General features: G+C 40.9%; 2 protein-coding genes and 4 non-coding genes across 10 annotated transcripts; 1 reads left to right on the top strand and 5 right to left on the bottom strand.

The window, feature by feature from the left end:
* The first annotated feature begins 621 nt into the window (after positions 1–621).
* RFC4 (replication factor C subunit 4) lies at positions 622–17,575 on the top strand. 3 transcript variants are annotated; one of them, XM_077880010.1, is made up of 11 exons: positions 623–838; positions 3,056–3,195; positions 4,726–4,804; positions 8,577–8,656; positions 10,784–10,903; positions 13,946–14,089; positions 14,285–14,405; positions 15,052–15,177; positions 16,807–16,887; positions 16,962–17,078; positions 17,163–17,575. In XM_077880010.1, exons 2-11 carry the CDS (start codon positions 3,068–3,070, stop codon positions 17,256–17,258), a joined length of 1,092 nt encoding a protein of 363 aa, XP_077736136.1. In that variant the 5' UTR covers positions 623–838; positions 3,056–3,067; the 3' UTR covers positions 17,259–17,575. The 3 variants fall into 3 exon arrangements, with proteins under 3 accessions (XP_077736139.1, XP_077736136.1, XP_077736137.1); XM_077880011.1 differs by lacking the exon at positions 623–838 and adding an exon at positions 966–1,091; XM_077880013.1 differs by lacking the exon at positions 13,946–14,089 and having other exon boundaries at positions 622–838.
* Positions 17,313–23,559, bottom strand: EIF4A2 (eukaryotic translation initiation factor 4A2). Of its 3 annotated transcripts, none has more exons than XR_013369459.1 (12): positions 23,435–23,559; positions 22,551–22,596; positions 22,330–22,462; positions 21,906–22,045; positions 20,949–21,117; positions 20,737–20,846; positions 20,407–20,550; positions 19,970–20,107; positions 19,637–19,726; positions 19,334–19,413; positions 18,812–18,918; positions 17,964–18,105 (listed from the first exon to the last, which is right to left on the bottom strand). XR_013369459.1 is itself a non-coding variant. In XM_077880009.1 (11 exons), the coding sequence occupies exons 1-11, from the start codon at positions 23,461–23,463 to the stop codon at positions 17,961–17,963; spliced, it is 1,224 nt and encodes a 407-aa protein (XP_077736135.1). In that variant the 5' UTR covers positions 23,464–23,555; the 3' UTR covers positions 17,313–17,960. The 3 variants fall into 3 exon arrangements, 1 of the variants encoding a protein (XP_077736135.1); XR_013369458.1 differs by having other exon boundaries at positions 17,965–18,105; positions 18,808–18,918; XM_077880009.1 differs by lacking the exon at positions 18,812–18,918 and having other exon boundaries at positions 17,313–18,105; positions 23,435–23,555.
* On the bottom strand, positions 19,469–19,610 carry LOC144302796 (small nucleolar RNA SNORA4). The gene has a single exon (XR_013369853.1). It is a non-coding gene; the product is annotated as a small nucleolar RNA SNORA4 (small nucleolar RNA).
* LOC144302790 (small nucleolar RNA SNORA63) lies at positions 19,790–19,921 on the bottom strand. Its single transcript, XR_013369847.1, has one exon. It is a non-coding gene; the product is annotated as a small nucleolar RNA SNORA63 (small nucleolar RNA).
* LOC144302804 (small nucleolar RNA SNORA81) lies at positions 20,190–20,365 on the bottom strand. The gene has a single exon (XR_013369860.1). It is a non-coding gene; the product is annotated as a small nucleolar RNA SNORA81 (small nucleolar RNA).
* LOC144302808 (small nucleolar RNA SNORD2) lies at positions 22,147–22,215 on the bottom strand. Its single transcript, XR_013369865.1, has one exon. It is a non-coding gene; the product is annotated as a small nucleolar RNA SNORD2 (small nucleolar RNA).
* Positions 23,560–23,717: the final 158 nt, after the last annotated feature.

Raw genomic sequence — 23,717 nt, 5'->3', positions numbered from 1 at the left:
GGCCTCGTCTTCAGACGTGTCTCCCAGGAAAGCACCGAGCGGGCCGCGCGCCGACGAAGGGGGCGGAGAGGGCAGGACGGCAGAGCGCCCTCCGCAGCGAGGGGCCGACCGCAGCCTCCCCAAGCCTCATCCTCCTCCGGAGGCAGCAGGCGGCCGGCCGAGCGGTGTCGCCGCAGAGAAGTGTGCGAGAGGCCGCAGCACGCCCAGGGAGGCTCACGGCGCCGCACGGGGCGGGCAGACCCGCACGGCAGACACAGCGGGCTCCGAGGCCGGCCGCCAGCCGCGAACCGCGAACCGTGAACCGCGAACCGCGAACCGCGGGCCCCGCCCCCACCCCGCGGCGGCGCCGGCGAGACCCCTCCCCGCCCGCGTCCGCTAAGCTCGCCGGGCCCGCCGCCCTCAGCCTCCGCCGCGGCCTCCACTCGGAAGAACGCACGAGAACAGGTGGAGCTTTGTTTACGCCTCCTAAGCCATCCTCGCTCCACTCCGAGGCGGGGGGTCCCCTAAAAGCCGGCGTGGCACCTGCGCAAGCAGAACGGCGCACGACCCGGAGGCTCCGTGGAGGAGGAGCGCGCGTGCGCGCGGCGGGCCGGAAGTGACGCGCTGCGTGCCCGCGCAGTCCCGCCCCGCGTTCGGTGGCGGGAACCGGGGCCGCGGTGCTGAGGGCGGGGACGGCGAGTGCCGCTCCGTGTGGCGGCTCGGGGTTTCCCAGGCCTGATGCTCTCGCCCCGGCGGACGGAGCGAGGACTCTGCGACCGGAAGCCCCAGGGACGAGCCGGCCGCGTGCACCCTCCGGAGCCGAGCGGCTGAAGGGCCCAGGCCGTGCCGGGGACAACAGGTGACCGGCCCGGGGGGTTGTGAGGGTGGCCTTCCCCCGCCTTCCCCCGCCTTCCCCGCCTTCCCCCGCGCGCACCCGTTTGCGAAGCGGTGGCCGAGAGCCGCATCTTCCGGAGCCCTGCTTCGGGCTGTCGGAGCGTGCAGTAGTCACTGCCCCCGGGGGCCGGGACGGAGTGTCCGGTAGCGTCGAGAAGCTTGGCTGCTTACGGTGGTTAAACCGTCTGCCGACGGAGTACACCCAAGTGCCAGGAAAGGTGTGGATGCAGGAGGATGCTTTCCCTGGGGGCCCTTTCTTTTTTTTAAAAAAAAGTAAACTGAGGTCTAAGTCCAGTTGACATTCAGTGTTAGTTTCAGGGGCACAACAGTGATGAGACGTTTTGCACGCATTGCACACTTACCGACCGCATCTCCTACGCCGGGCGGTGCATCCCAGGACTCCCCGAGTAACTGTTAGTCTGTACGCCTTAATCGCCTCCCCTCTTTCGCCCCCTTCCCTTCTGATGCTCTGTGTATCTGAGTCTAGGTTTTCATTTGTTTTGTTTTCGTTTTTGTTTTTTTTTTTTTTTTTAGATTCCACACGTAAGTGAAATCATGCAGTATTTGTCTTTGTGACCGGCCTGTCTCAGTTAACATAATACTCGCAAGGTCCACCCACGTTGCCACAGTGGCAAGGTTTCATTCTTCCTTAGGGCTGAGTAACATTACATGTGCGTATCACATCTTTATCCATTCATCCACTGATGAACAAACTTAGATCTTTCCGTGTCTTGGCTGTTGTAAATAGTGCTGCATTGAGCATAGGGGTGCATATATCTTTTTGAGTTAGTGATCTTTTTCTTTTTCCGTATGGATACCCAGTAGTGGAATTGCTGGATCATATGGTAACTCTTGTTTCTAATATTTTGAGGAAATTCTTTCATAGTGTGTGCACCAATTTACATTCCCACCAACAGTACATGAGGGCTTTCAAAATTCTATTTCTTTTTTTTTTTTTTTTTTTTATTTATTTATTTTATTAACTACCTTATGGAATAGGCCTTAGCTCCTTTTACAGAAGGGGAAGCCAAGCCTCATAAATGGTAGTAATTCAGCCCCCAAATACTATGGAGCATCTGTCATGTACCCCCATGTACCCCTAGGCCCTGGGGAAAAGCAGTGAAGAAAGTAGTATTGCCAGTAATGCTGGGGAATTTCAGGCAAGCTACTGATGCTTTTCTTTTTTTTTCTTTTTTTTCTTTTTTTAAGATTTTATTTATTTATTCATGAGAGACACAGAGAGAGAGAGAGGCAGAGAGAGAAGCAGGCTCCATGCAGGGAGCCCCATGCAGGACTCGATCCCAGAACTCCAGGATCATGCCCCTGAGCCCAAGGCAGGCGCTAAACCGCTGAGCCACCCAGGGATACCCTGCTGATGGTTTTCTATCCCTAAAACAGCCTTCTACTGCCTGGAAGAAAGTTTGCCTGAATGTTAATAGTAGTTATTTTCTGGGTGAGATTTTTTAAAGGTTTTATTTATTTATTTATTCATTCATAAGAGACACAGAGAGAGAGAGAGAGAGAGGCAGAGACACAGGCAGAGGGAGAAGCAGGCTCCATGGGACTCGATCTGGGACTCGATCCTGGGACTCCAAGATCATGTCCTGGGCCAAAGGCAGGCGCTCAACCACTGAGCCACCCAGGCATCCCAAGCTGTTTCCATTTTAACAACATAGTCCTCACCCCAACCCTCCTACAAAACAGCTTCTGAAGGCAATCATTGGTTCTTCCAGCAAAAGCCCTTGAGTGGAGCTCTAGGCCCAAGAAAAGAAATAGAAGTTCTCATTGTGGTCCCAGCACTCCTCATCGCTAAGTGCATTTCAGGGCCTGAGCTAGAGCTAGGCCCATGACTGGACTGGATGAGACTGTAGAAGCCCATGCAGTTTGGCCATTAATGACAAATTCGTCAAAAACTCTTAAAAATGTTTCAGTCATTAGATTTAGCTTTGATCTGTAACTCTCACTATAGAGTCTAATAAGTTCCTTAAGCACTTTGGCCTCTTATATGGTCCCTCTAGTTCTCAGTAGAGTACATTTAGAGGATGCTAGGTTATGAGGTGATGTCCTTTATATGGTAGGTAATTGTTGGAATATTTTGCACGAGGTTAAATGTGCTTTCTTGCTGTTCTTTCTTGTAATGATTTCAGAAGAGCTTTTCCTTTTCTGTCTTACATCTGGTCAGGGTGCAGTAACCATGCAGGCTTTTCTAAAAGGCACATCTGTCAGTACTAAACCACCACTGAAGGATCGAGGAATAGCTGCCACAGCTGGAAGCAGTGGAGAGAACAAGAAAACCAAACCTGTTCCATGGGTGGAAAAATAGTAAGAATGCTTCTATTTTTCTTGACATAGTTAATAAATTACTTCTCTAACCAGTTTAGTCACTTTTTTGTTGTTGTTAACTGCTACTTAAGAAGGAGATGATTTGCTTGGTGTAGATGTGCTTGAAAATCATCCAAATATGTAAGTCCTAGAGCCTTGCAACTGAAAGTGCCATCAAATGATCTAGTTTAATTACTTTATAGATGAACTAAGGACTTTTTGTAACTCGGGACTGTGGTTTTAGAGATTGATACACAATAAGAGAAAACAATTGCTAGAAGGTAGTCATAAGCTCTTGGGTCAGGAGTTCTCCTTAAATCCAAATAATCTCTTCCCCCTTCCATTACGGACAGGGGGAAATAATTGAGTTTTTTGTTCATACATTTTGTCAAAAACAACACTTGAAGTGGCTCTTAAATTTCAATCAGCTAAGTCATATTATGACAATAGTTGTAACTCCTGGTGTAGCCTCAATTATTATTAAAAGCTTGCGGATTACTTATAGATCATGTAAGACCCTCATGTTTTGTTTGGCACAAACAGTGGTTTTTAAAGTGGGAAATTTCACATAAAAGCCTAGATTTTTAAATAAAAAATTATGCAGAGGGGGGAAAAAAGTCTAGAGATGTTCAGTTTTTCAAGAGATTAAGCAGAACTAGATAAAAATTATCATTTGACAGTGGTTAAATGGACCTGAGTGCTGCTTCTCATTCTGGAGAGGTCATATGTCCTTCTGTTTTCTCTTGCCTTACACTGTGCCTTATTTACTCTTGTTTTCTTCCTGGCCCCTACAGGTATTTGAACATGAAACCCTAGTTTATAATTTAATGTTGGTTTCCCTAGAAAACATTTTCTGTCATAAAATTCCTACTTGGCATTTACCTGATTAATTTGAAATGTATAAATCAAAGAAGAGCTTTCAGCTAGCTAATTAAGCACAATACCTAACCTTGGGGTTAGGAGTATAACTTTGTCCAGCTTCTTTTAAAATCATCAATTAATGATGCAGGATGAAAATTATATGTTGTTATACTTCATTTTGGTTAAATTTGTTATTTAGCCCTCAATCAAGTGACTAGCTAGGAATTTTTTGTGGAGTTAGGTGATGGAGGAAATTGGTATTAATTAGCTATATTAACCAAAATAATTTCCTCTCCTGAGGAAAGAGTTCTCTCTTTTCAGCTTAAGTGCATGATCTTATGATCTTGTCAAAATATATTACTTTCTAAGCAAGTGTTCACTTTAAATTTTTGAGTGGTGTAATAAAATCTTTTTGCTTAATTTTTCTAAGTATTATAGATACAAACAGTGCATCTATAAAGGGAAAAGTAACTTCACTCTTTCAGTTTGTATTTGCTTAAGGTAAATACAAATGGGGTTTCCACCTACTTCTAATAATGAAAGTTTCCTATTTTATTGCCAGGATATGAGAATTATCATTGGTATTTTAGCTAAAGGAACACTTAAGACATTTCTGTGGCTACTGTAATATACTAAATAATCTCTCTGGTTTGTTTTTTTTTTCCCCAGTCGCCCAAAATGTGTGGACGAAGTTGCTTTCCAGGAAGAAGTGGTTGCAGTGCTGAAAAAGTCTTTAGAGGGAGCTGATGTGAGTAGCAGATGATGTTTCATGTCATTGGGAGATTCAAGATTTCATTTATTCATCCTTTTCCTTCCTTTTATAATCACCTGCCCCCCTTAAATAGTAGCTGTATGTACAGTAGGCCCTTGATAATTATTTGTATAATGGATGATGAGTTCAACAAATATTTATTAAGCATCTCCTGTTCTATCTTGGCATTGTTACACGGTACGTACTTAAGTAGAGACCATTGAACAAGACATACTGGGTCCCTTTTCTCATGGCTTTTTTTTTTTTTTTTTTGTGGGGAGAGATGGAGAATAAATGTGTAAGCCAAATAAGCAAGATAATTATAGATAATATGTGCTGTAAAGAAGAGTCTGAGACTCTTTGAAAGTATAATTGCTTACCTAATGTTAGAATTTGGTTTGAACTACAATACAAAAAATGAGTATTTAATTCTGCCTATAGCATTGTGTCTCCTGCTGTCATATATGGGATAAAAGAAATTCTTGAATGACTTACACTTTAGATGATTCAGAGACAAGATAGCCCCATTAGAAGAATTAGCAGTTTAAAATTATATATGATGAAGTGTTGTAAGAGCTTAGTGAAAGAAGGAGAAAAGTTGCAGATAAAAGTGGGATGTGGTGTTTTCCTTTATTTCCAAGTAAGATTTGCCTCCTTCCTCTCAAACTGGTTACTTTGAATTAGAGGTTCTTTTGGCTTTTGCTGCCATTCTCTTCCCAGAATTACACTATAACAGTATATATTTTGAAAGAAGTTATATTTATCAAACTATTAAAAATCTTTGCCAGTTTTTGTTTTGATTTGATCCAAATACCTTTACCTTTTAATTTTACAGTATACAATTTTAATTGTATAGTAATAATTACACAGATTGTAGAACAAGATAAATTTTGATTGGTAGTATTCTCATTCCTTGAGGCAAATGTAGTGGGATTATGACCCAGTTCTTGACTTTCTGCCATTTATCTTAGAAGACTGAATTAAGAACTTACTTCTTTAAAACTCTTATTTAATATTTTGTTTCTTTTCAGACTAAGTTCTGTGAAACTTAAAGATGAAGTAATTTTAAATTCCACAGAGTAGAGAAAAAGAATTCATTCCTTCATTTACTTTAGTGTATGTGCTGCCAAAACTGAGCACTCACTCCATCATTTACATTAAAGTATTATAGATTTTACAATAGATGATCATCAGAAATCAATTTTAAGAACTAATATTTTACATGTAGTTGTTGAATACACTATATAGATATAGATATATAAAATTGTAAGGTATAGTAATTTTACCATGCTTTTAAAAATTCAAGTTACTTTATGTAATAGTTACATGGATTAATTGTTACAAATATTGAGGTATGTATGAATCAAAATAATAGTTAAAGATGAAGCCTAGGAATGTTTTTTATACTCAAACTGACAAGCCCATAGCTACTGGAGGGAAGGAAATAATAAAGATTAGAGTAGAAAAAGTGAAATAGAGACTAAGGGAAAAAAATATATATATATATAAAAGATCAGTGAAGCCAACACCTGGTTCTTTGAAAAGATAAAATTGATAGACCTTTACCCAGACTTCTCAAGAAAAAGAGAAGACTCAAAATTAGAAATGAAGGAGGAGAAATAGCAAATGACACTACAGAAAGACAAAGAATTGTAAGAGAATATTACAATGGAAAAATAAATACTAACAAATTGCACAACCTAGAAGAAATGGATAAATCCCTAGAAACATAGAATCTTCCAAAACTGAATTGGGAAGAAATAGAAAATTTGAATAGACTGATTACTAGTCATGAAATTGGTAATCAAAAATCTCCCAGCAGACAAAAGTCCAGGACCAGATGGCTTCATATGAATTTAACTAAACATTTAAAGACGTTAAACACCTATTCTTCTCAAACTATCCCAAAAATAGAAAGAGGAAGGAAAACTTCCAAATTCGTTCTGTGAGGCCAACATTACCTTGATACCAAAACCAGTCAAAAAGCTTAGGAGTTTTTTGGTGTTTGTTTTTAAGTAGTGAAACTCATAACTTGTATCTTAAGCTATGTGCTACCAATGTAATCATCTTCAATTAATATATTTCTACATTGTTTTATTTACTGGACATATGTTGAGCACTGTGCAGGATGCTGAGAATACAGATGTGAATAGAGCACCTAAGATTCTTGACCTTAAGCTTTCGGTATAGTGAAGTAGACAGGTATTTTACAATTAAACCAAATCACTAAATAAATAACAATAGTTGCAAATTACTGTATATATATAAATAAGTGCAAGTTGAAGTAAGTGCAACAAAGACTAACAGAGGAGTTCTGTTTTATTTATTATTTTTTTTAAGATTTTATTTATTTATTCATGAGAGACCTAGAGAGAGAGAGGCAGAGACACAGGCAGAGGGAGAAGCAGGCTCCATGTAGGGATCCTGACATGGGACTCGATCCCCGGACCCCAGGATCACGCCCTGGGCCAAAGGCAGGCGCTAAACTGCTGAGCCACCCAGGGATCCCCGAGGAGTTCTATTTTAGATTGGGTGGTTAGGGAAGGCTTCTGACTTGTGATGCAGTAGAAGTTGGCTAACCAGGAAAAAAGCAGTCAGACCCTAGCTCATGGGGGACAAGATAAGGTCATACAGTGCTTGGTTGTTAGGATTCATGGTAAATTGGAGCCTGGAAAGTGAGAGAGTTGGTGAGCAGATCATGGACATCCATGGACGTACAGGTTGGTTTTTGGTTTGGTTTTGTTTTTCTAGGTGGAGTATGAAGCCAGTGAATAGTTTCAAGTAGCAAGCAAGAGTGGCAGCTGATTTGGGTGAAGAATGGATAGGAAGGTCAAGGGTTAGGCGAGAATGGAAGCAAATAAACCGTGCTGCCTAGTTTCCTATGTACAGTGATTTCTGTACGTGAAAGGACATACTAAAGAGTGCAGTTTTATGACAGCTCATGGAATTTAGTACATTTATCAGTCTACCCCAGATTAGTTGTATGCTTGATAGGAGCCAAGCTAGTGAGATTTAAAATATAAAAGAAGAACTAGTGATTTAGCCTTACCCCTTCTTCTAATTAATTCTCCTGATGTATGTGGGCATCCCTACAGGGTATATAATCATGGCATATAGTATTGCCTGGCACCTAATAAATGCTCTTTTTTTCCCGCTGTTCTTGGAACATCAGCTCATCCAGAGTCTTGATAAGTATTTTTCTTTCTTTTTTTCCTCGGTATTAGCCAAATTAAAGTTCTTTGGTCTGTTTCCCCTTTGAAGCAATGGACATCTTTTTAAAATATCAAATCTTGCCTAATCTTGAGCAGAGAGGTGGGATAAGAATTCACAGAAGCCCGAGATTCCCTTCAAAAGAAAGGTTTTGAGGTGCCTAGCTGGCTTGGTCAATGGAGTGGTGCACTCTTGATCTCTGGGTTGTGATTTCAAGCCCCATGTTTGGTGTAGAGATTACATAAAAAATAAAATCTTTTAAAAGGAAGGTTTCTGATTCCTGCTTTGAAAACTTCACCTAAATATATTTTGTATAGAACAATCATAAATATTGATTCAACTTAGATATCAGAAAAGACATTTGGGGGGAGGGAGTATAGAATTATGTGAAAAAGCAGGATTTACAACTGCTAACAGTGTAATACTTGTTATATTAAGAAATATTGTATTCAGATATGTGCCCTGTTAGGGAAGCTGTTGCACTGTTCTATACACATTTTCCACCATCATTTCATATACCAGAATATAATTTTTAAAAAATAAACTTTAACTTCCACAGCTCCCTAATCTCTTGTTTTATGGGCCACCTGGAACTGGAAAAACATCTACTATTTTGGCAGCGGCTAGGGAACTCTTTGGGTAAGTTGAAACATCTCTCTTTTTTTTTTTTTTTTTTTTTTAAACTTGACACCAAAAATCTCTGCCTTTCTTTATCTAAAAATTTGTATTTGATCTCTGTAAGGTTATTGTTTCTGTATTTTTTATTTATTTAGTGGGCCCATTTCCAGTTCCTCCCCTCCAGTAAATAAGCTTGCTTACATCTTTTATAATCTTCATTCTGAACCTTATTCAAATGTTTGAATATACTACAACAATTAGGAAGCCTCAAGATTTTTTCATCACTTTAACTTTTCCATTTTGATTTTGGAGCCCAGAGGACCCATCCTATTTTTAGTCATGCCAATACTTTCATTGCTCTCTAAATGGTTGTGTTCCCATGTATGTCTTTGTGTGATAGGATCTGCTATGTCTCATGATACTGACCGATACCACCCCTTCTAAAGTTTTTTCTTGCTCTGGCCTTTCCAGACCCTGCCTCTGGAGTGGCTAGGCAAGCTGCTAGCCCTCAGGTATCTTGAGTGTGAGCAAAGTATGTAGTAGTTGCCCCAGTAGAACTCCAGGTACACCAGAAAATCTATGTGAGCCATTTTCTTAGTTTCTTCCCCCAGGATTGACTGTCTTGGCTTAGCCAACCATTGTAAAGGAGCCTTTTAACTAGAGTTAAAAGATACATATCAGCCTGGGTATGTATGATATCCCTAAAACATGCACTGACATAGAGAAGTCTGTCTAGTTCTTCTTGGCCTTTTTGCTAAGATCAAGTGTACCAAAGGCTATCTTGAATTTATCCAGAAATTTTATATCAGGCATATAGCAAAGGGTACATCTGAAATCCTACATTTGAAAATAGGTTCCTCTAAAACCATCAAATATGTACAGATAATTAGTTCTATTGAAATGTAAAGGAAGAAAAAGAGGGAAGGTGCTGTGAACCTAATATTTTATTTTATTTGACAGCAATTTTTATTTCTCAAAGAAATTATAAAAGAGGGTTTTTTTTAATTATTCCACAACTCAGATCCAATCTAAACCAGCCTTAGCAATGTAGTCATAATGAAACTTAGGTAGTTTGTTAGTTTTTTCAGAGTAGGTCAGTCCAAATTATATAATTTTTTAAATATCCTGTTAAAAATAACATTTGTTCTTATAGAACTAAAAGAACTTAATTATGAATTCCGCATTTCATAATATATGTCATTTTAAAATAGAAAATATATGCACAGAGCTTATGGATGTTTATGCCCATAAAAAATGCTTAGGATATCATGCTGTTTAGGAAAACTAAAGACAAAACTAAGTTCCAACTCTTGTTTTTTTAATCAAAAAATATATTTATGTATAGTAAAGTAGGAGGAAGTTTTCAAAACAGTGGCTTGGAAGGGCGTGCCAGTTGTTTTCATCTTCTTTTGATTTCTCAGTGACCCTATGGTGAGCTATTTTTAATAGTTTTTTTTTTTTAACTCAAAAAAAATTTTTTTGTTTGTTTATGTTTTGATCCGGTATTAGTCCCTAGCAAGCGACCTTATAGAAATAATTGAAAATATGCTGTATTGCAGCATTATTTAAAATTGTAATGTATTAAAACTATCTAAATACCTAACAATAGAAGAATATTAAATGAATGATGGTATGCTTATTGGATAGAATGTCATATAAGTTATTAAAATGTTATTTACAGTGGTTCTTATAACATGGCAAGATGTTTATGATATAATTCTAACTAAATTTAAAATTTTACGAATTATGTATCATTTGTTTTTTAAACTACATGAAAAAAACTGCATGTCTCTGCAATATAAAAAATATGAAAGTGATCGCATGCCTTCTATCTAGTGTTTACTAGGTGGATTTAGTACTACAGAATGTGTATGGTTAAAATGTGGTTTAGGGGATCCCTGGGTGCCGCAGTGGTTTAGCGCCTGCCTTTGGCCCAGGGCGCGATCCTGGAGACCCGGGATCGGATCCCACGTCAGGCTCCCGGTGCATGGAGCCTGCTTCTCCCTCTGCCTGTGTCTCTGCCTCTCTCTCTCTCACTCTGTGCCTATCATAAATAAATAAAATAAAATAAAAATTTTTTAAAAATGTGGTTTAAACTTAGTTATTACATGCTTTATGATGTTTCATATTTGTTTCATTTTGACATAGGCCTGAACTTTTTCGATTAAGAGTTCTTGAGTTAAATGCATCTGATGAACGTGGAATACAAGTAGTTAGAGAAAAAGTGAAGAATTTTGCTCAATTAACTGTGTCAGGAAGTCGCTCAGAGTAAGTAAAGCTCACTTTTCCTTCTTCATACCATGTCATTGCATTATTTAAAATACATGTTTCTGGGATCCCTGGGTGGCTCGGTGGTTTAGCGCCTGCCTTTGGCCCAGGGTGTAATCCTGGAGTCCCTGGATCGAGTCCCACGTCAGCCTCCCTGCATGGACCTGCTTCTCCCTCTGCCTATGTCTCTGCCTCTCTCTCTCTCTCTCTCTGTGTCTCTCATGAATAAATAAATAAAATCTTAAAAAACAAAAACAAAAACATATTTCTGCCAAATGTCCCAACTCCTTTTTCATGTTGGATCATATTTCTTTTTAAGATTTTATTTTTTTTGGGATCCCTGGGTGGCGCAGCGGTTTGGCGCCTGCCTTTGGCCCGGGGCACGATCTTGGAGACCCGGGATCGAATCCCACGTCGGGCTCCCGGTGCATGGAGCCTGCTTCTCCCTCTGCCTGTGTCTCTGCCTCTCTCTCTCTCTGTGACTATCATAAATAAATTAAAAAAAAAAAAAAAAAAAAAAGATTTTATTTTTTTTAATGTAATCTCACATAGGGCTCCCATTTACAACCTCAGGATTAAGAATTGCATGCTCTACTGACTGAGCCAGCCAGGTGCCCCTTTATCTAAATTATTTAAACCCAGAAATGACCTTCCCATTATAGTAACTAATTTTAAATTGTTGAGCTGTCAAGGGTTTTTAACTGATGTTATGTCTCAGGAGTATTTATTTAGTAATCAAATTTGGTAGTTTGGTTGGTATACTGCTAGTGAAAAATCCTGATATTTGTTAATTATGTTATTAAAAAAATCTTCTGTCAGCTTAAGCTTCAGTATATATTTCCTATATTTCCTAATACATATTTCCATTTAAGTTATTGTCTATACTGGGACACTTTTAGAATAAAAGATGAGGTATTATTAATAATTTAAATAGGACTGCCCTGAGTTAAACAGAGATGTTTAATCAGCTACTTATAATCTTTAGGTGACAGAGTTCTAACATTAAAGTTTTGGAACCTGGCATATATTTAATTCATATCAGAGCACACTTTTAAGAATTTATAGGAAGTGAATGATTTTTGATAATCTACCTCGGATTGACAATGCATATAAATCCTCTATTTGGGGACACCTGGGTGGCTCAGTGGTTGAGAGTCTCTGCCTTTGGCTCAGGTCATGATCCTGGGGTCCTGGGATCAAGTCCCACATCAGGCTCCCCGTAGGGAGCCTACTTCTCCCTCTGCCTATGTCTCTGCTTCTCTCTGTGTCTCTCATGAATAAATAAATAAAAAATCTAAAACAATAAAAAAATAAATCCTGTATTTGATAAGGGACTCAGATCAAGAATATATAAAAAACTCCTACTGGGACGCCTGGATGGCTCAGTGGTTGAGCATCTGCCTTTGGCTCAGGGTATGTTCCTGGAGTCTTGGGATCGAGTCCCACATCGGGCTCCCCACAGGGAGTCTGCTTCTCCCTCTGCCTATGTCTCTGCCTCTTCTTTGTGTCTCTCATAAATAAATAAATACAATCTTTTTTAAAAAATGAACTACATTTTAATAGTCAAGAGAAAACCCAATATAAAAGGAAAGGAACTGAGTAGACCTTACACCACAGAAGATAGTCACCCTTTATCCATGGTTTCAGTTTCCATAGTTTCAGTTGCCTGTACTCACCAGTTGCTCTGCTGAAGTCCAGAGCAAATGACCCACCTTCTGATGTTATCATCAGGAGGTCGTTAGTAGCCTAACGTCATAGTACCTATGTCATACCTCACTTCACCTCATCAAGCAGGCATCCTGGCATCTCACATCACAAGAAGAGGGAGTACAGTCCAATAAACTATTCTGAGACCACAGTCATGTAACTTGTATTACATATATCATTAAAATTGTTTATTACTGTTAATGATGCTATTGTTGTTAATCTCTTACTTACTGTGCTGGATTTATAAATTGAAATTTATAATAGGTATGTGTGTATAGGAGAAATATGTTATGTATATTTATATGCTGTTCGGTACTATCCAGGGTTTCAGACATCTCCTGGGGTCTTGGAATGCATTCCTTGTGGATAAGGGGGACTACTATACAAACGGCCTGCAAGGGCATGAAAACATGCTCATCAACATCATTAGCCATAGAGAAATGCAAATCAAAACCATGATGAGATACCACTTTACACATACTAGGATGGCTCTTAGCAAAAAGACAACATACTGGCAAGAATGTGGAGAAATTAGAACTCTTCTACTTTCTACAGACATTTTGAAAATAAATTGGCAGGACCTCTAAAAGTTAAACATAGAGAATTACTAGACAACCCAGCAATTCCAACCTTAAGTCCGAGGTATAACCACGAGAAATGAAAACATAGGTCTATTCAAAAGATGTTCAAAAAAATTTTTTTTCAAAAATGTTCTTAAGAATATTAGTCATAGGGGGATCCCTGGGTGGCGCAGCGGTTTGGCGCCTGCCTTTAGCCCAGGGCGCGATCCTGGAGACCCAGGATCGAATCCCACGTCAGGCTCCCGGTGCATGGAGCCTGCTTCTCCCTCTGCCTGTGTCTCTGCCTCTCTCTCTCTCTCTCTCTCTCTCTCTATCATAAATAAATAAAAAAAAAAAAAAAAAAGAATATTAGTCATAGTAGTCAAAACATGAAAACAACCCAAACAGCCATCAGCCTATGAATGAATGAATGAATGAATGAATGAATGAAAGAAATGTGGTATATCTCTTTGCCATATTTAGCAGTAAAAACAGAATGGAGTAGTGATGTCCTGCAACATGGATGAACCTTGAAAGGATGCTGAGTGAAAGAAGCCAATCACAAAAGACAGTGTATGACTGCATTTACATGAAATGTGCAGGGTAGGCAGCCCTGTGGAGACAGAAGGGAGAGATTCATGACTGCCTACAGCTGGGATACTCGGGAAGCGTTACTCCTAGAGGGCCTGGGATTTCTTTTTGGGACCATAAGAATGTTCTAAAATTAGACTTTGGTGGTGATACATGAATTATAAGTCCTGTTTCTCTGTATCAGTGGGAAGCCGTGTCCCCCTTTTAAGATTGTGATTTTGGATGAGGCAGATTCTATGACCTCAGCTGCTCAGGCAGCTTTGCGGCGTACCATGGAGAAGGAGTCTAAAACCACCCGTTTCTGTCTCATCTGCAACTACGTCAGCCGGTATGTACGTTACCCTGAAGGTGCATGTGGGGCAGCCTCATGTTGATGACCCCAGCTAGGGAGAGAAAAAAATGTCAATGTTTCAAGGCTATGGTAATTTCTTTTCCATCAGATCTTGATTTATTCTTGATAAAAAGGAGTTCTTTGGGGGAAAATCATCTTCAGACGCTGACTTTTTTCCCCAATATTTTACAGAATAATTGAACCTCTGACGTCTAGATGTTCTAAGTTCCGATTCAAACCACTGTCCGATAAAATTCAACAGCAGCGATTACTAGACATTGCCGATAAAGAACATGTCAAAGTTAGCAATGAGGTAATTACTAAGTATTACAAATATTGCAGTTACAAATGCCTTTGATGAACTCATAAGAAGTCCTAAAAACAAACATACTGCTTTAATTTCTTACACCTTCAGGCAAAGTTAAGCTAAAAGAGCAACAGTTGGAATATGTAGGATTTATAGGTTCAACCTTCTTGTTACTCTTAGAAGTTTATTATCAGTATTTCACAGAGCCAGAACTAGGACAGATTTCATACACGATACATACTCTGCAGTAACAAATCTCTGCATAATAAGATTTTTTAGTGTCCTAGCTAATATATCACTTGAACAAATTTGGTGGTGAAATTTTGGTATAGAAAGAGGATATATAGGCCTTATTCATTATAACAGAATTTAATCATAATTTAAATCTTTTTATATATTCAAGAAAATAGAACTATGGAACATTTTTCTCTGCAAATTTCTTCCAAAGGCAAGAGATCTCTAGCCTTCCCTTGTACTGATGCTGTGTGAATTTTTCCATTTTAGGACTAATAACATTTCCTTAAAACTGAAAATGAATTTTTTCTCCCACTAACTTTAGGCCAAAACATAGTGTTTTTTCACTTTTATTAAAATCAAGAAGTCTTCATTGGCCATCCATCACGGGTAAAAAAAAATTTTTTTTTCTTTTCAGGGAATAGCTTATCTTGTTAAAGTGTCAGAAGGAGATTTAAGAAAAGCCATTACATTTCTTCAAAGTGCTACTCGATTAACAGGTGGAAAGGAGATCACAGAGAAGGTGATCACAGACATTGCTGGGGTAAGGGCACTAAATATTCTAAAATTTTTAGTGGGCTTGTGGCTCTTAAAAAATTTTCATTGACAAGATGTATGCAGAATGTTTATTATGTGCTGGTTTAATCCATTCAGGCAGCTTTAACAAAGTACCATAGGCTTTAGTGGCTTATAAACAAATTTCAGAGTTCCAGAGGCTGGGCAGTCTAAGATCTGAATCTTGAGGGGCATATTTGGTCTATAGTATGTGCCAAGTAGTATGCTAGAAACAGTCTAATAAGGGAATAACCTGGAACCATCAAGAACACTTCAGGGATATGGGAGTTAAGAGAAATTTAATGTTGGGCTCTCTGCGTGGAACCTGCTTCTCCTTCTGCCTCTCTCTTTTGATAAATAAAATATTTTTTAAAAATTTAATATCCCTGTTCTTACAGATACATTCTGACAAAGGGTCATATATAGAGGGAGCAATATCCCACTTAGGGAAATAATGCCAGAGTTCATCTCTACTACTAGTAGGATCACTACTACTTTCAAAACCTTGTTTTTTAAGATTTTACTTATCCATGAGAGACACAGAGAGAGAGAGAGAGAGTCAGAGACACAGGCAGAGGGGAAAAAACAGGCTCCATGCAGGGGCCCGATGTGGGACTCTGATCTTGGGTCTTCAGGATCACGCCCTGGGCTGAAGGCAGGTGCTAAGACACTGAGCCACCCAGGCATCCCAATGAAATGGATGGGGGCACCTGACTGGCTACTAGTAGATCATGCGATTCCTTTTTTTTTTTTTTAAGATTTTATTTACTCATGAGAGACAGAGATGCAGGCAGAGGGAGAAGCAGGCTCCATGCAGGGAGCCCGACATGGGATTTGATCCTGGGGCTCCAGGATCACACCCTGGGCCAAAGGCAGGCGCTAAACCATGGAGCCACCCAGGGATTCCCAAAGATATTTTTCATACCATGATGAAATCTATAGCATTTGTCCCCTTTAATTTTGGGGGAATTATAGGCTTTCTAAAAGCAGTCTATTAGTGGTATGTTAGGAAAGGAGGCACCTTCCCTTAAATTCCCTCTTTAAACTTGACTGACTTTAGCTGCTGTAGAGGAATAGAACCACTTGGGTACCAGCCACCCAGAATTTTTAGCTGTTCTCCCACTGACCAGATCAGCTATTCTTGTTCCATCATGCACCCAAACCAGAAACTATTAGAAGCAAAGAAAAGACCACCCTGGTTACAGAATAGTGACTGATCTAATTTAAAGATGGTCCTAGGCAGGGATCCCTGGGTGGCGCAGCGGTTTAGCGCCTGCCTTTGGCCCAGGGCGTGATCCTGGAGACCCAGGATCGAATCCCACGTCGGGCTCCGGTGCATGGAGCCTGCTTCTCCCTCTGCCTATGTCTCTGCCTCTCTCTCTCTCTCTGTGTGACTATCATAAATACATAAAAATAAATTTAAAAAAAAAATAAAGATGGTCCTAGGCAGGGTAGAAGGTTAGCTTTCTTGAGCTCATGGTAGAGGAGTATAAGGCTCTTCCCCAAGTTCTCTTCCTTTGCCTTTCCAAGGGTGTCGATTTAGTGTTACAGAAACAGCTTTACACAGTGAACTCTACCCAGGCTGGAGATAAAGGCTTATCTTTAAACAACTTTCTAGGTAATACCAGCTGGGACTATTGATGGAATATTTGCTGCATGTCAGAGTGGCTCTTTTGACAAACTGGAAGCTGTGGTAAAGGTAAGTCCCTTTACTGCTCACTTCCAGGTAAGGGAAACTTAAATGATCATACCAAATGCAACTTTCTGTTACAGGACTTAATAGATGAGGGTCATGCAGCAACTCAGCTTGTAAGTCAATTTCATGATGTGGTTGTAGAGAACGATAATCTTTCTGATAAACAGAAATCCATCATCACAGAAAAACTTGCTGTAAGTAGGCATTTTTGCACATTTCAGCACAATGTTTAATAGAACTCCAAGGGCAAACTTTATTAACTTCTGGTTTTCTTGTAGGAAGCAGATAAATGCTTAGCAGATGGTGCCGATGAACATCTACAACTGATCAGCCTCTGTGCTACAGTGATGCAGCAATTAACACAGAATTGTTAAAATTTTGTAGGATACTTGGTTTTTTTTTTTTTAAATAAAAATCACCAAAGCACCTTTAAAGTGAATATACAATTTATTTAACATTCAAACTTCATTAAGACATGTGCAATATGGCAATTTTACTGGGGGTTTAACCCTATCTAAGATATGATTGCTTGCTGGGGCTTAGCAACAGGGTCCAGTTCACACTTAGCACTAATTAAATACTTTATTGAATAAATACAATACCAAACAAAATGCATTCAAATGCTTTCTAAAAAAAAAAAAAAATCAATTTTAAAGGCCTTTCTATTCAGGCTAATGACAAACACAATAAAGGCAGGTAAGCTAGTTTAACATAATTGGCTGATTTTATACAGCACTTATATCTTTTAGTCCACAAGTATATTATTAAATGATAGAGAACATCTAATACAACCATTTCTACAGAACTAGGAAATAAATTTCTAAGAAAGAAAGATTTTACAGACCCCATCTTTTACACCCAACCCCAACAGTCTAACTCTAAAGAGGATAAAGCCAATGCCTTTCCTCACAAGAGCTCACGACTAAAGTCGCTTTGCTATCAAAATCTGTATTTCTGATCCGTTATGAGCATTGAGACAAGATTCAAATATTCCCAAAGAAAGAAGCACAATGCACGTTGTGATCGCCTATTCAGCAACAGCGAGCACTGCATTCAAAACTATCTCATCCCAGGAATTAAATAAGGTCAGCCACATTCATTGGCATTTCCTCCACTGTAGTATTGTAGAAAGTCTCAATGTCACGAAGAATCCTCTTGTCTTCTTCAGTAACAAAGTTTATAGCCACACCTTTCCTCCCAAATCGACCCCCTCTGCCAATTCTGTGTAGAGAAAGAAACATAGCAATTAGAATGTTACTTCTCCAATGGGAACTACTGAACATGATGATCCACTTGTTAACCATCAGCTGCTGTTTACTTAATAAGGTTACAGTTCGTGCTTCTAACTGGAGCGCACTAGCTGCTAATCAATATCTAGAGAAAAAAATCTTCCTTTGCAGTTAGTGCCAAAAGGATTCAAGGCTTGTCTGGCTGCAAAATGAGATTTTATCCGGTGTCTTGAGCATTACTTTTAAAGCAGATGACAGTATTGTGTTTGGGGTAGTGAAATTAAAGCCCATACCAAAGTGGGCCAGCCAAGAGCAGAGGTCAGCCTGGGACAGATGTAAACACCAGGAATAAAACAAGAAGAACAGTTATGTAATACATTTCGACGCACATCTGGAACTGTAAACTGTAAATACAAATGCTGCAAGGTTAACTATTGTCTAAAACTTACAACTTTTTCCAGTGGGAAAACGAGTATTTGGTATGGTAACCCAAACTTATCACTGCTTTTTTGCTCAGTTTTACACGTTGTAACTCAAATTACTCAAACGTGTTTACCTCCAAAGCAGCTTTCTACCTTCCTCATGGAAACCAGACAACACAAACCACCTAATAAAACTAACATACAAAATGCCTTGGCTGGAGCAACTTAAAAATATCAAATAATCATGACAAAAGAAAAACAAATATAAATACCGACTCGCTCTTTATTCAAACAGTGTGCTGTTTCGCTTATGATTCCACGTCCTAAATTACGTCAACGCCGTTTCTGAGCGCCATCTCGTCATCAACTGCTGCTATCGACTCCTGTATTTTTTAAAAAGTCTTTTTTTACATCATATAACAAAGTACAGTTCAATTTACTTAGGGATAAAGCCACTATAACTAAACCAGGGACTGCTCAAATTGCTACCAGACAACACCAAGAAAATCCCAACTACAATCACCAAGAAAGCACATGGACACGAGATCACTAAAAACTCAAAAATAAGCTGAGACCAACAAATCTAAACAACCTGATCCACAGTTTGGGCAACATTTACGACTGTTTTCCCACTGCAGATGACCAATCTTCCCAAATACAAATTTAGTTGACATCTTAACCAAGTTACTACGTCTTTACTTCCCTGATAATGAAGTTGCCTTTCAAACAAATCAGTCTGTAGAAAAGTCACACATGAATTTATTTCACCGATATAGTAACAAGATGCCACCTACTCACCTGTGAATATAGTTTTCACGATTGGTAGGTAGATCATAGTTTATAACCAATGACACTTGTTGCACATCAATCCCACGAGCCTGCAATACAATGGTATATGTTCAAATTCTAATTTAAAACTGTACACAGATACATAATGTAGGCCACAAAATAGTAGTGAACTATACGTTAAGTGATATAGCCCACTGTGGAGTGTGGTCTTTTCTTTAATCTCCCAAACAGCCCAATCTGGTAAAGGTTATTAAAAAACCTTCCCCCCAAAACAAACTTTTGGTAGATTAAAAAGATCAGTAAGAGACTTACCAACAAGTCAGTAGTGATCAAAACACGGCTTGACCCTGATCGGAATTCCCTCATGATAACATCTCTTTCCTTCTGGTCCATGTCACCATGCTGCAAATCAACAAACCTTAATTCAAGAATCACCAGTCAAATCAATTATTTAATTTCACTGACATGTATGAGACCAAGCGTCCCTGGCTGCTACAGGGGTATAGCAGACAGGTATAGTTAAGAAACAGCTTTATTTTGAGCAGGGGGAACGACAACACAGCACTTAACAGCTATATTGTAGTCTAAATCCTGCTTTAATGGGGGGTCGGGGAGCATAATTATCACTACTAGGACACCTCTTACCAGGGCAGAAACTGTGAAGTCCCTGGCATGCATTTTCTCAGTGAGCCAGTCCACCTTGCGCCTTGTATTGAGAAAAATAACAGCCTGAGTAATCGTCAGTGTCTCGTACAAGTCACAAAGAGTATCCAACTTCCATTCCTACAATTTTTCAAAGTTAACAGTCATTAAAATCTAGTCTCCAATTCATGTTCATTATAATTCATTGTTAGGCCATTCTAAAACATATTGCACCAAATCTTAAGACAAAGGACACTGGACATTAAGAAAGAGGTCCACCCCAGTCTCTACAATCCAGTGCAGTTACTTTTCTTCTTGTGTGTACTCTGCTAGCATTATTACAAAAACTAAGGCAATCCTAGTTTCTGCAATTTTAGCACAGTGCTTATACAAGAAGGTTAAATAAAAAACCAAAATTTAATAGTAATTAGACAAATTACCTCTCTTTCAACATTAATATAAAACTGTTTGATTCCTTCAAGGGTCAATTCTTCCTTCTTCACCAGAATTCGAATTGGATCTCTCATGAATTTTTTGGTCACTTCCAACACATCAGTTGGCATTGTGGCAGAAAGCAACACAACCTTAAAAAGACAATGATTATCTTGTCACACAAATAGCCAACTTTCACAATAAAACTATAACCAAGTGTCATAGTTATGTGCCAATAGCTTTAAGAAGGGAGCGGGACAAAGACTTCAGTTGTACTTTAACTTCCATTAAACCTAAGCCCCCAGCTACTATATGAAAGAGTAAAAACGAAAGCTCACCTGAATACTTGTATTTAATTTTTGGAAAATCTCATAGATTTGATCCTTAAACCCTCGGCTCAACATTTCATCTGCTTCATCCAAAACAAACATTTTGATCCATTTTGGAGCTGACCAAGAAAGCCAAACATACTATCAGCTCTAAATCCACAGGGATACTATTCAAACTTTTAATTTAAAATAAACTATACTCCAGAGACAGCAATACTTACAAAGATATCTTCTGTTTAACATATCAAATACTCTCCCTGGTGTACCAACAACAATGTGTGGTGCTTCAGCCTGCAGTTTTTGCATTTCATTCCGAACATTGGTTCCACCAATGCAGGCATGACAAGTTGCTCCCATATAGTCTCCAAGTGCCAGAATTACCTTTTGGATCTAAAAGCCAAAACCCTTTATTATTACACAGCAGAATTACAGGCTGTGACTAAACTTCCAAAGCATAACAGCAAATAACTGGTCTGCAAATAGCTTCTATGCATGCACAGCACTTAACTACTTCCAAGCTTAAAATGCAGACTGATCTGTTTCATGACAAAAGTCCCTTAACGTGTCTTCCTTGTGCCTTGTCAAACTTGGGATCCTGTTACCCCAGATACCACCTAAGTTAATTAAATGATTTTAGTTACATCATTTCCTACATTGCTTTTCATTGTGTAGGAAGGTGTAAATAATGGAACAAACTCTGTAAGCACATCTAGGGACAACTTGTTGGTAACTTTAGTCTTTCCCAAAGTACTGGAGCTTACGTCCTTTCGACCTTAATAAAACCTAGTTTTATTAGCAAGGTCTTACTTCAAAGCCAATATAGCAGTGAGCTTTGAAAACATAGCATGCAACAGATGCATCACAAACTACTGAGACAGTCAAATAACATGTCACTGCAGTTTTCATGTTGCACAACTGCATTCAAACTTAAAAACGGGAACAGATGTAGTCCACCCTGAAAACACTTTGGTTTCTCAAATCTGTTACACAACCCTGCAAACCATACCTGCACACCCAGTTCCTATTTTTAACTCAACAAAAACTCCCTGCATGCATGGACAATTAGGAGGGCTCCTATCGATAGGACCAATTTATACTAAGTTTTAAATTCTTCACAGTTGTGAAACCTGAAACCTATGCAACACGCAAGCAGTTTTTTTGAACTACACTATCAATACCTGTTGAGCCAGTTCTCTGGTGGGGGCCAATACTAGTGCTTGGGTCTCCTTGAACTCAATCTCCAACTGTTGCAGGATGGAAATAGCAAATGTGGCTGTCTTGCCAGTACCTGACTGAGCTTGAGCAATCACATCATACCCTAAAAAAAGTAGGATACATATTTACCGATCCCACATCAAACCGCCACTTCTAGTTCACACCATGTATTCCGTTTGGAACATTAATTATGCCCAAATAATCAAGTGATCAGCAATGAGTATTCTCTTCATTTCAGGTCAGTCCCGAAAGATGATTGCCATCATTTCACTTTAAGGAATACAAACAGGTGCTATTCCCCCAGAAGTTACTTTCCCTTTTATGGTCCAGGTCAGTTATGTAGAACAGTTAATGCATGTTTCAAAAAGGGCTAGCTAGCTCGTTTACCTTTAATACAAGGAATAATAGCTCTCTGTTGAATAGCTGAAGGCTTCTCAAAACCGTAAGCATAGATGCCCCGAAGAAGAGACTCCTTTAAATTCATATCGTCAAAGTTATCAACAATCTCATTCCAGTTGCTCTGTAAATCACACACAAAAGGACGCCTGAGTCAGTCGGATGAACACCTCACCTTGCCCACGTTCCAGAATCCAACACAGAGGTCTTACCTCGATGACACCATCGGGGTCCATTCCCTCTGGGCCTCCATGTTCTCTGCCGACAAGAACACCGCAGTTAGAGAACGTCCCTCTCCCCAGCCCTCTTACCTGCACGGCCCGGGGACGGCCTAGGCTAGGCCGGCCACTCTCCCCACACGTGCGCACCACCCGCGCCTGCAGTCCCGGGAGCCGGCGGCGCAGCGCCCGTCACGTTCCGTGCGCGCCCGCCCCAAGGCCGACCACAGGGGACGCCCAGGAAAGGCCCACGGCCGCCGGCCCTTCCCCCAGCCCGAGCGCCAGGCGCTCCCGTCTCGGCGGCAGCCGGTCTCGCGAGAGCTCCACGCGCTGAGCTCCGCCCCTCACACTGCGCAAGCCGCGGTGATTGACGCGGGCCGCGGCCCGGCGAGAGCGGTGCCAACGGTTCGCGGGGACCCGGTTGCCGGCGCGGCCCCATCCGCCCGCAAGGCCGCGGCCGGCGAGCGGGCGGGCGCCGCCGTCCCCTCCCCCCGCCCAAAGCCGAGCCTGCAACTCGCGCCTTCCGCCGCCGGTAGAGCTCCCCCCCCGCTACACGGTGTCGACTGCGGACTGCGCCACCGCTCAACTAAAACGTGCGCCGGCGGGCGGGGGACGCGTCCGGGATGCCAGGGCGTCTTCGGGAGGGGACGGGGGAAAAAAAAGCCCCTCCAACCAGTCCGTTTTTGTACCCTCGTCTCCCCGCAGGCCAGGCCCTACCCATCATGGAAGCTTCTCGAAGGGCAGAGAGGCGCTGAGCCTCCAGGAAACGCCCGCGAACCCACAGCCCCCAGGCTGCTCGCCGACCGCCAGCACCTCCGCCGGCGTCGCACGACCCGCCACGACCCGCCGCGACCCCCGGCCCCGCGGCAGCGCCGTACCTGTTATAGTCCGCGGAGCCACCAGACATGATCCGAAGAGCCACTCAGCGCCCGACTGGAAAGACAGCGGCGCCGCGCCACCCGTTTTTTATAGGCTCGCGGCCGGAACCCGTTTTCTCGCGGAGGAATTTTCTCGTCGCTCTCCGGTCGCCCACCAAATTGTGATCCTGGGGTCCTTACCTCGGAGAATAGCCCAAGCAAGTGGGTGGGAAAATCCAAATTTGGTTATTTCTCGATATTACGGGGCCGCGGGACATGCCGGGGCCTTGGGGGCGGCTGGGAC

This window comes from Canis aureus, chromosome 31, assembly GCF_053574225.1.
Source record: "Canis aureus isolate CA01 chromosome 31, VMU_Caureus_v.1.0, whole genome shotgun sequence".
Lineage (NCBI taxonomy): Eukaryota > Metazoa > Chordata > Mammalia > Carnivora > Canidae > Canis > Canis aureus.
The sequence above is the reverse complement of the archived record's forward strand: the minus strand, read 5'-3'. Positions and strand labels throughout refer to the sequence as shown.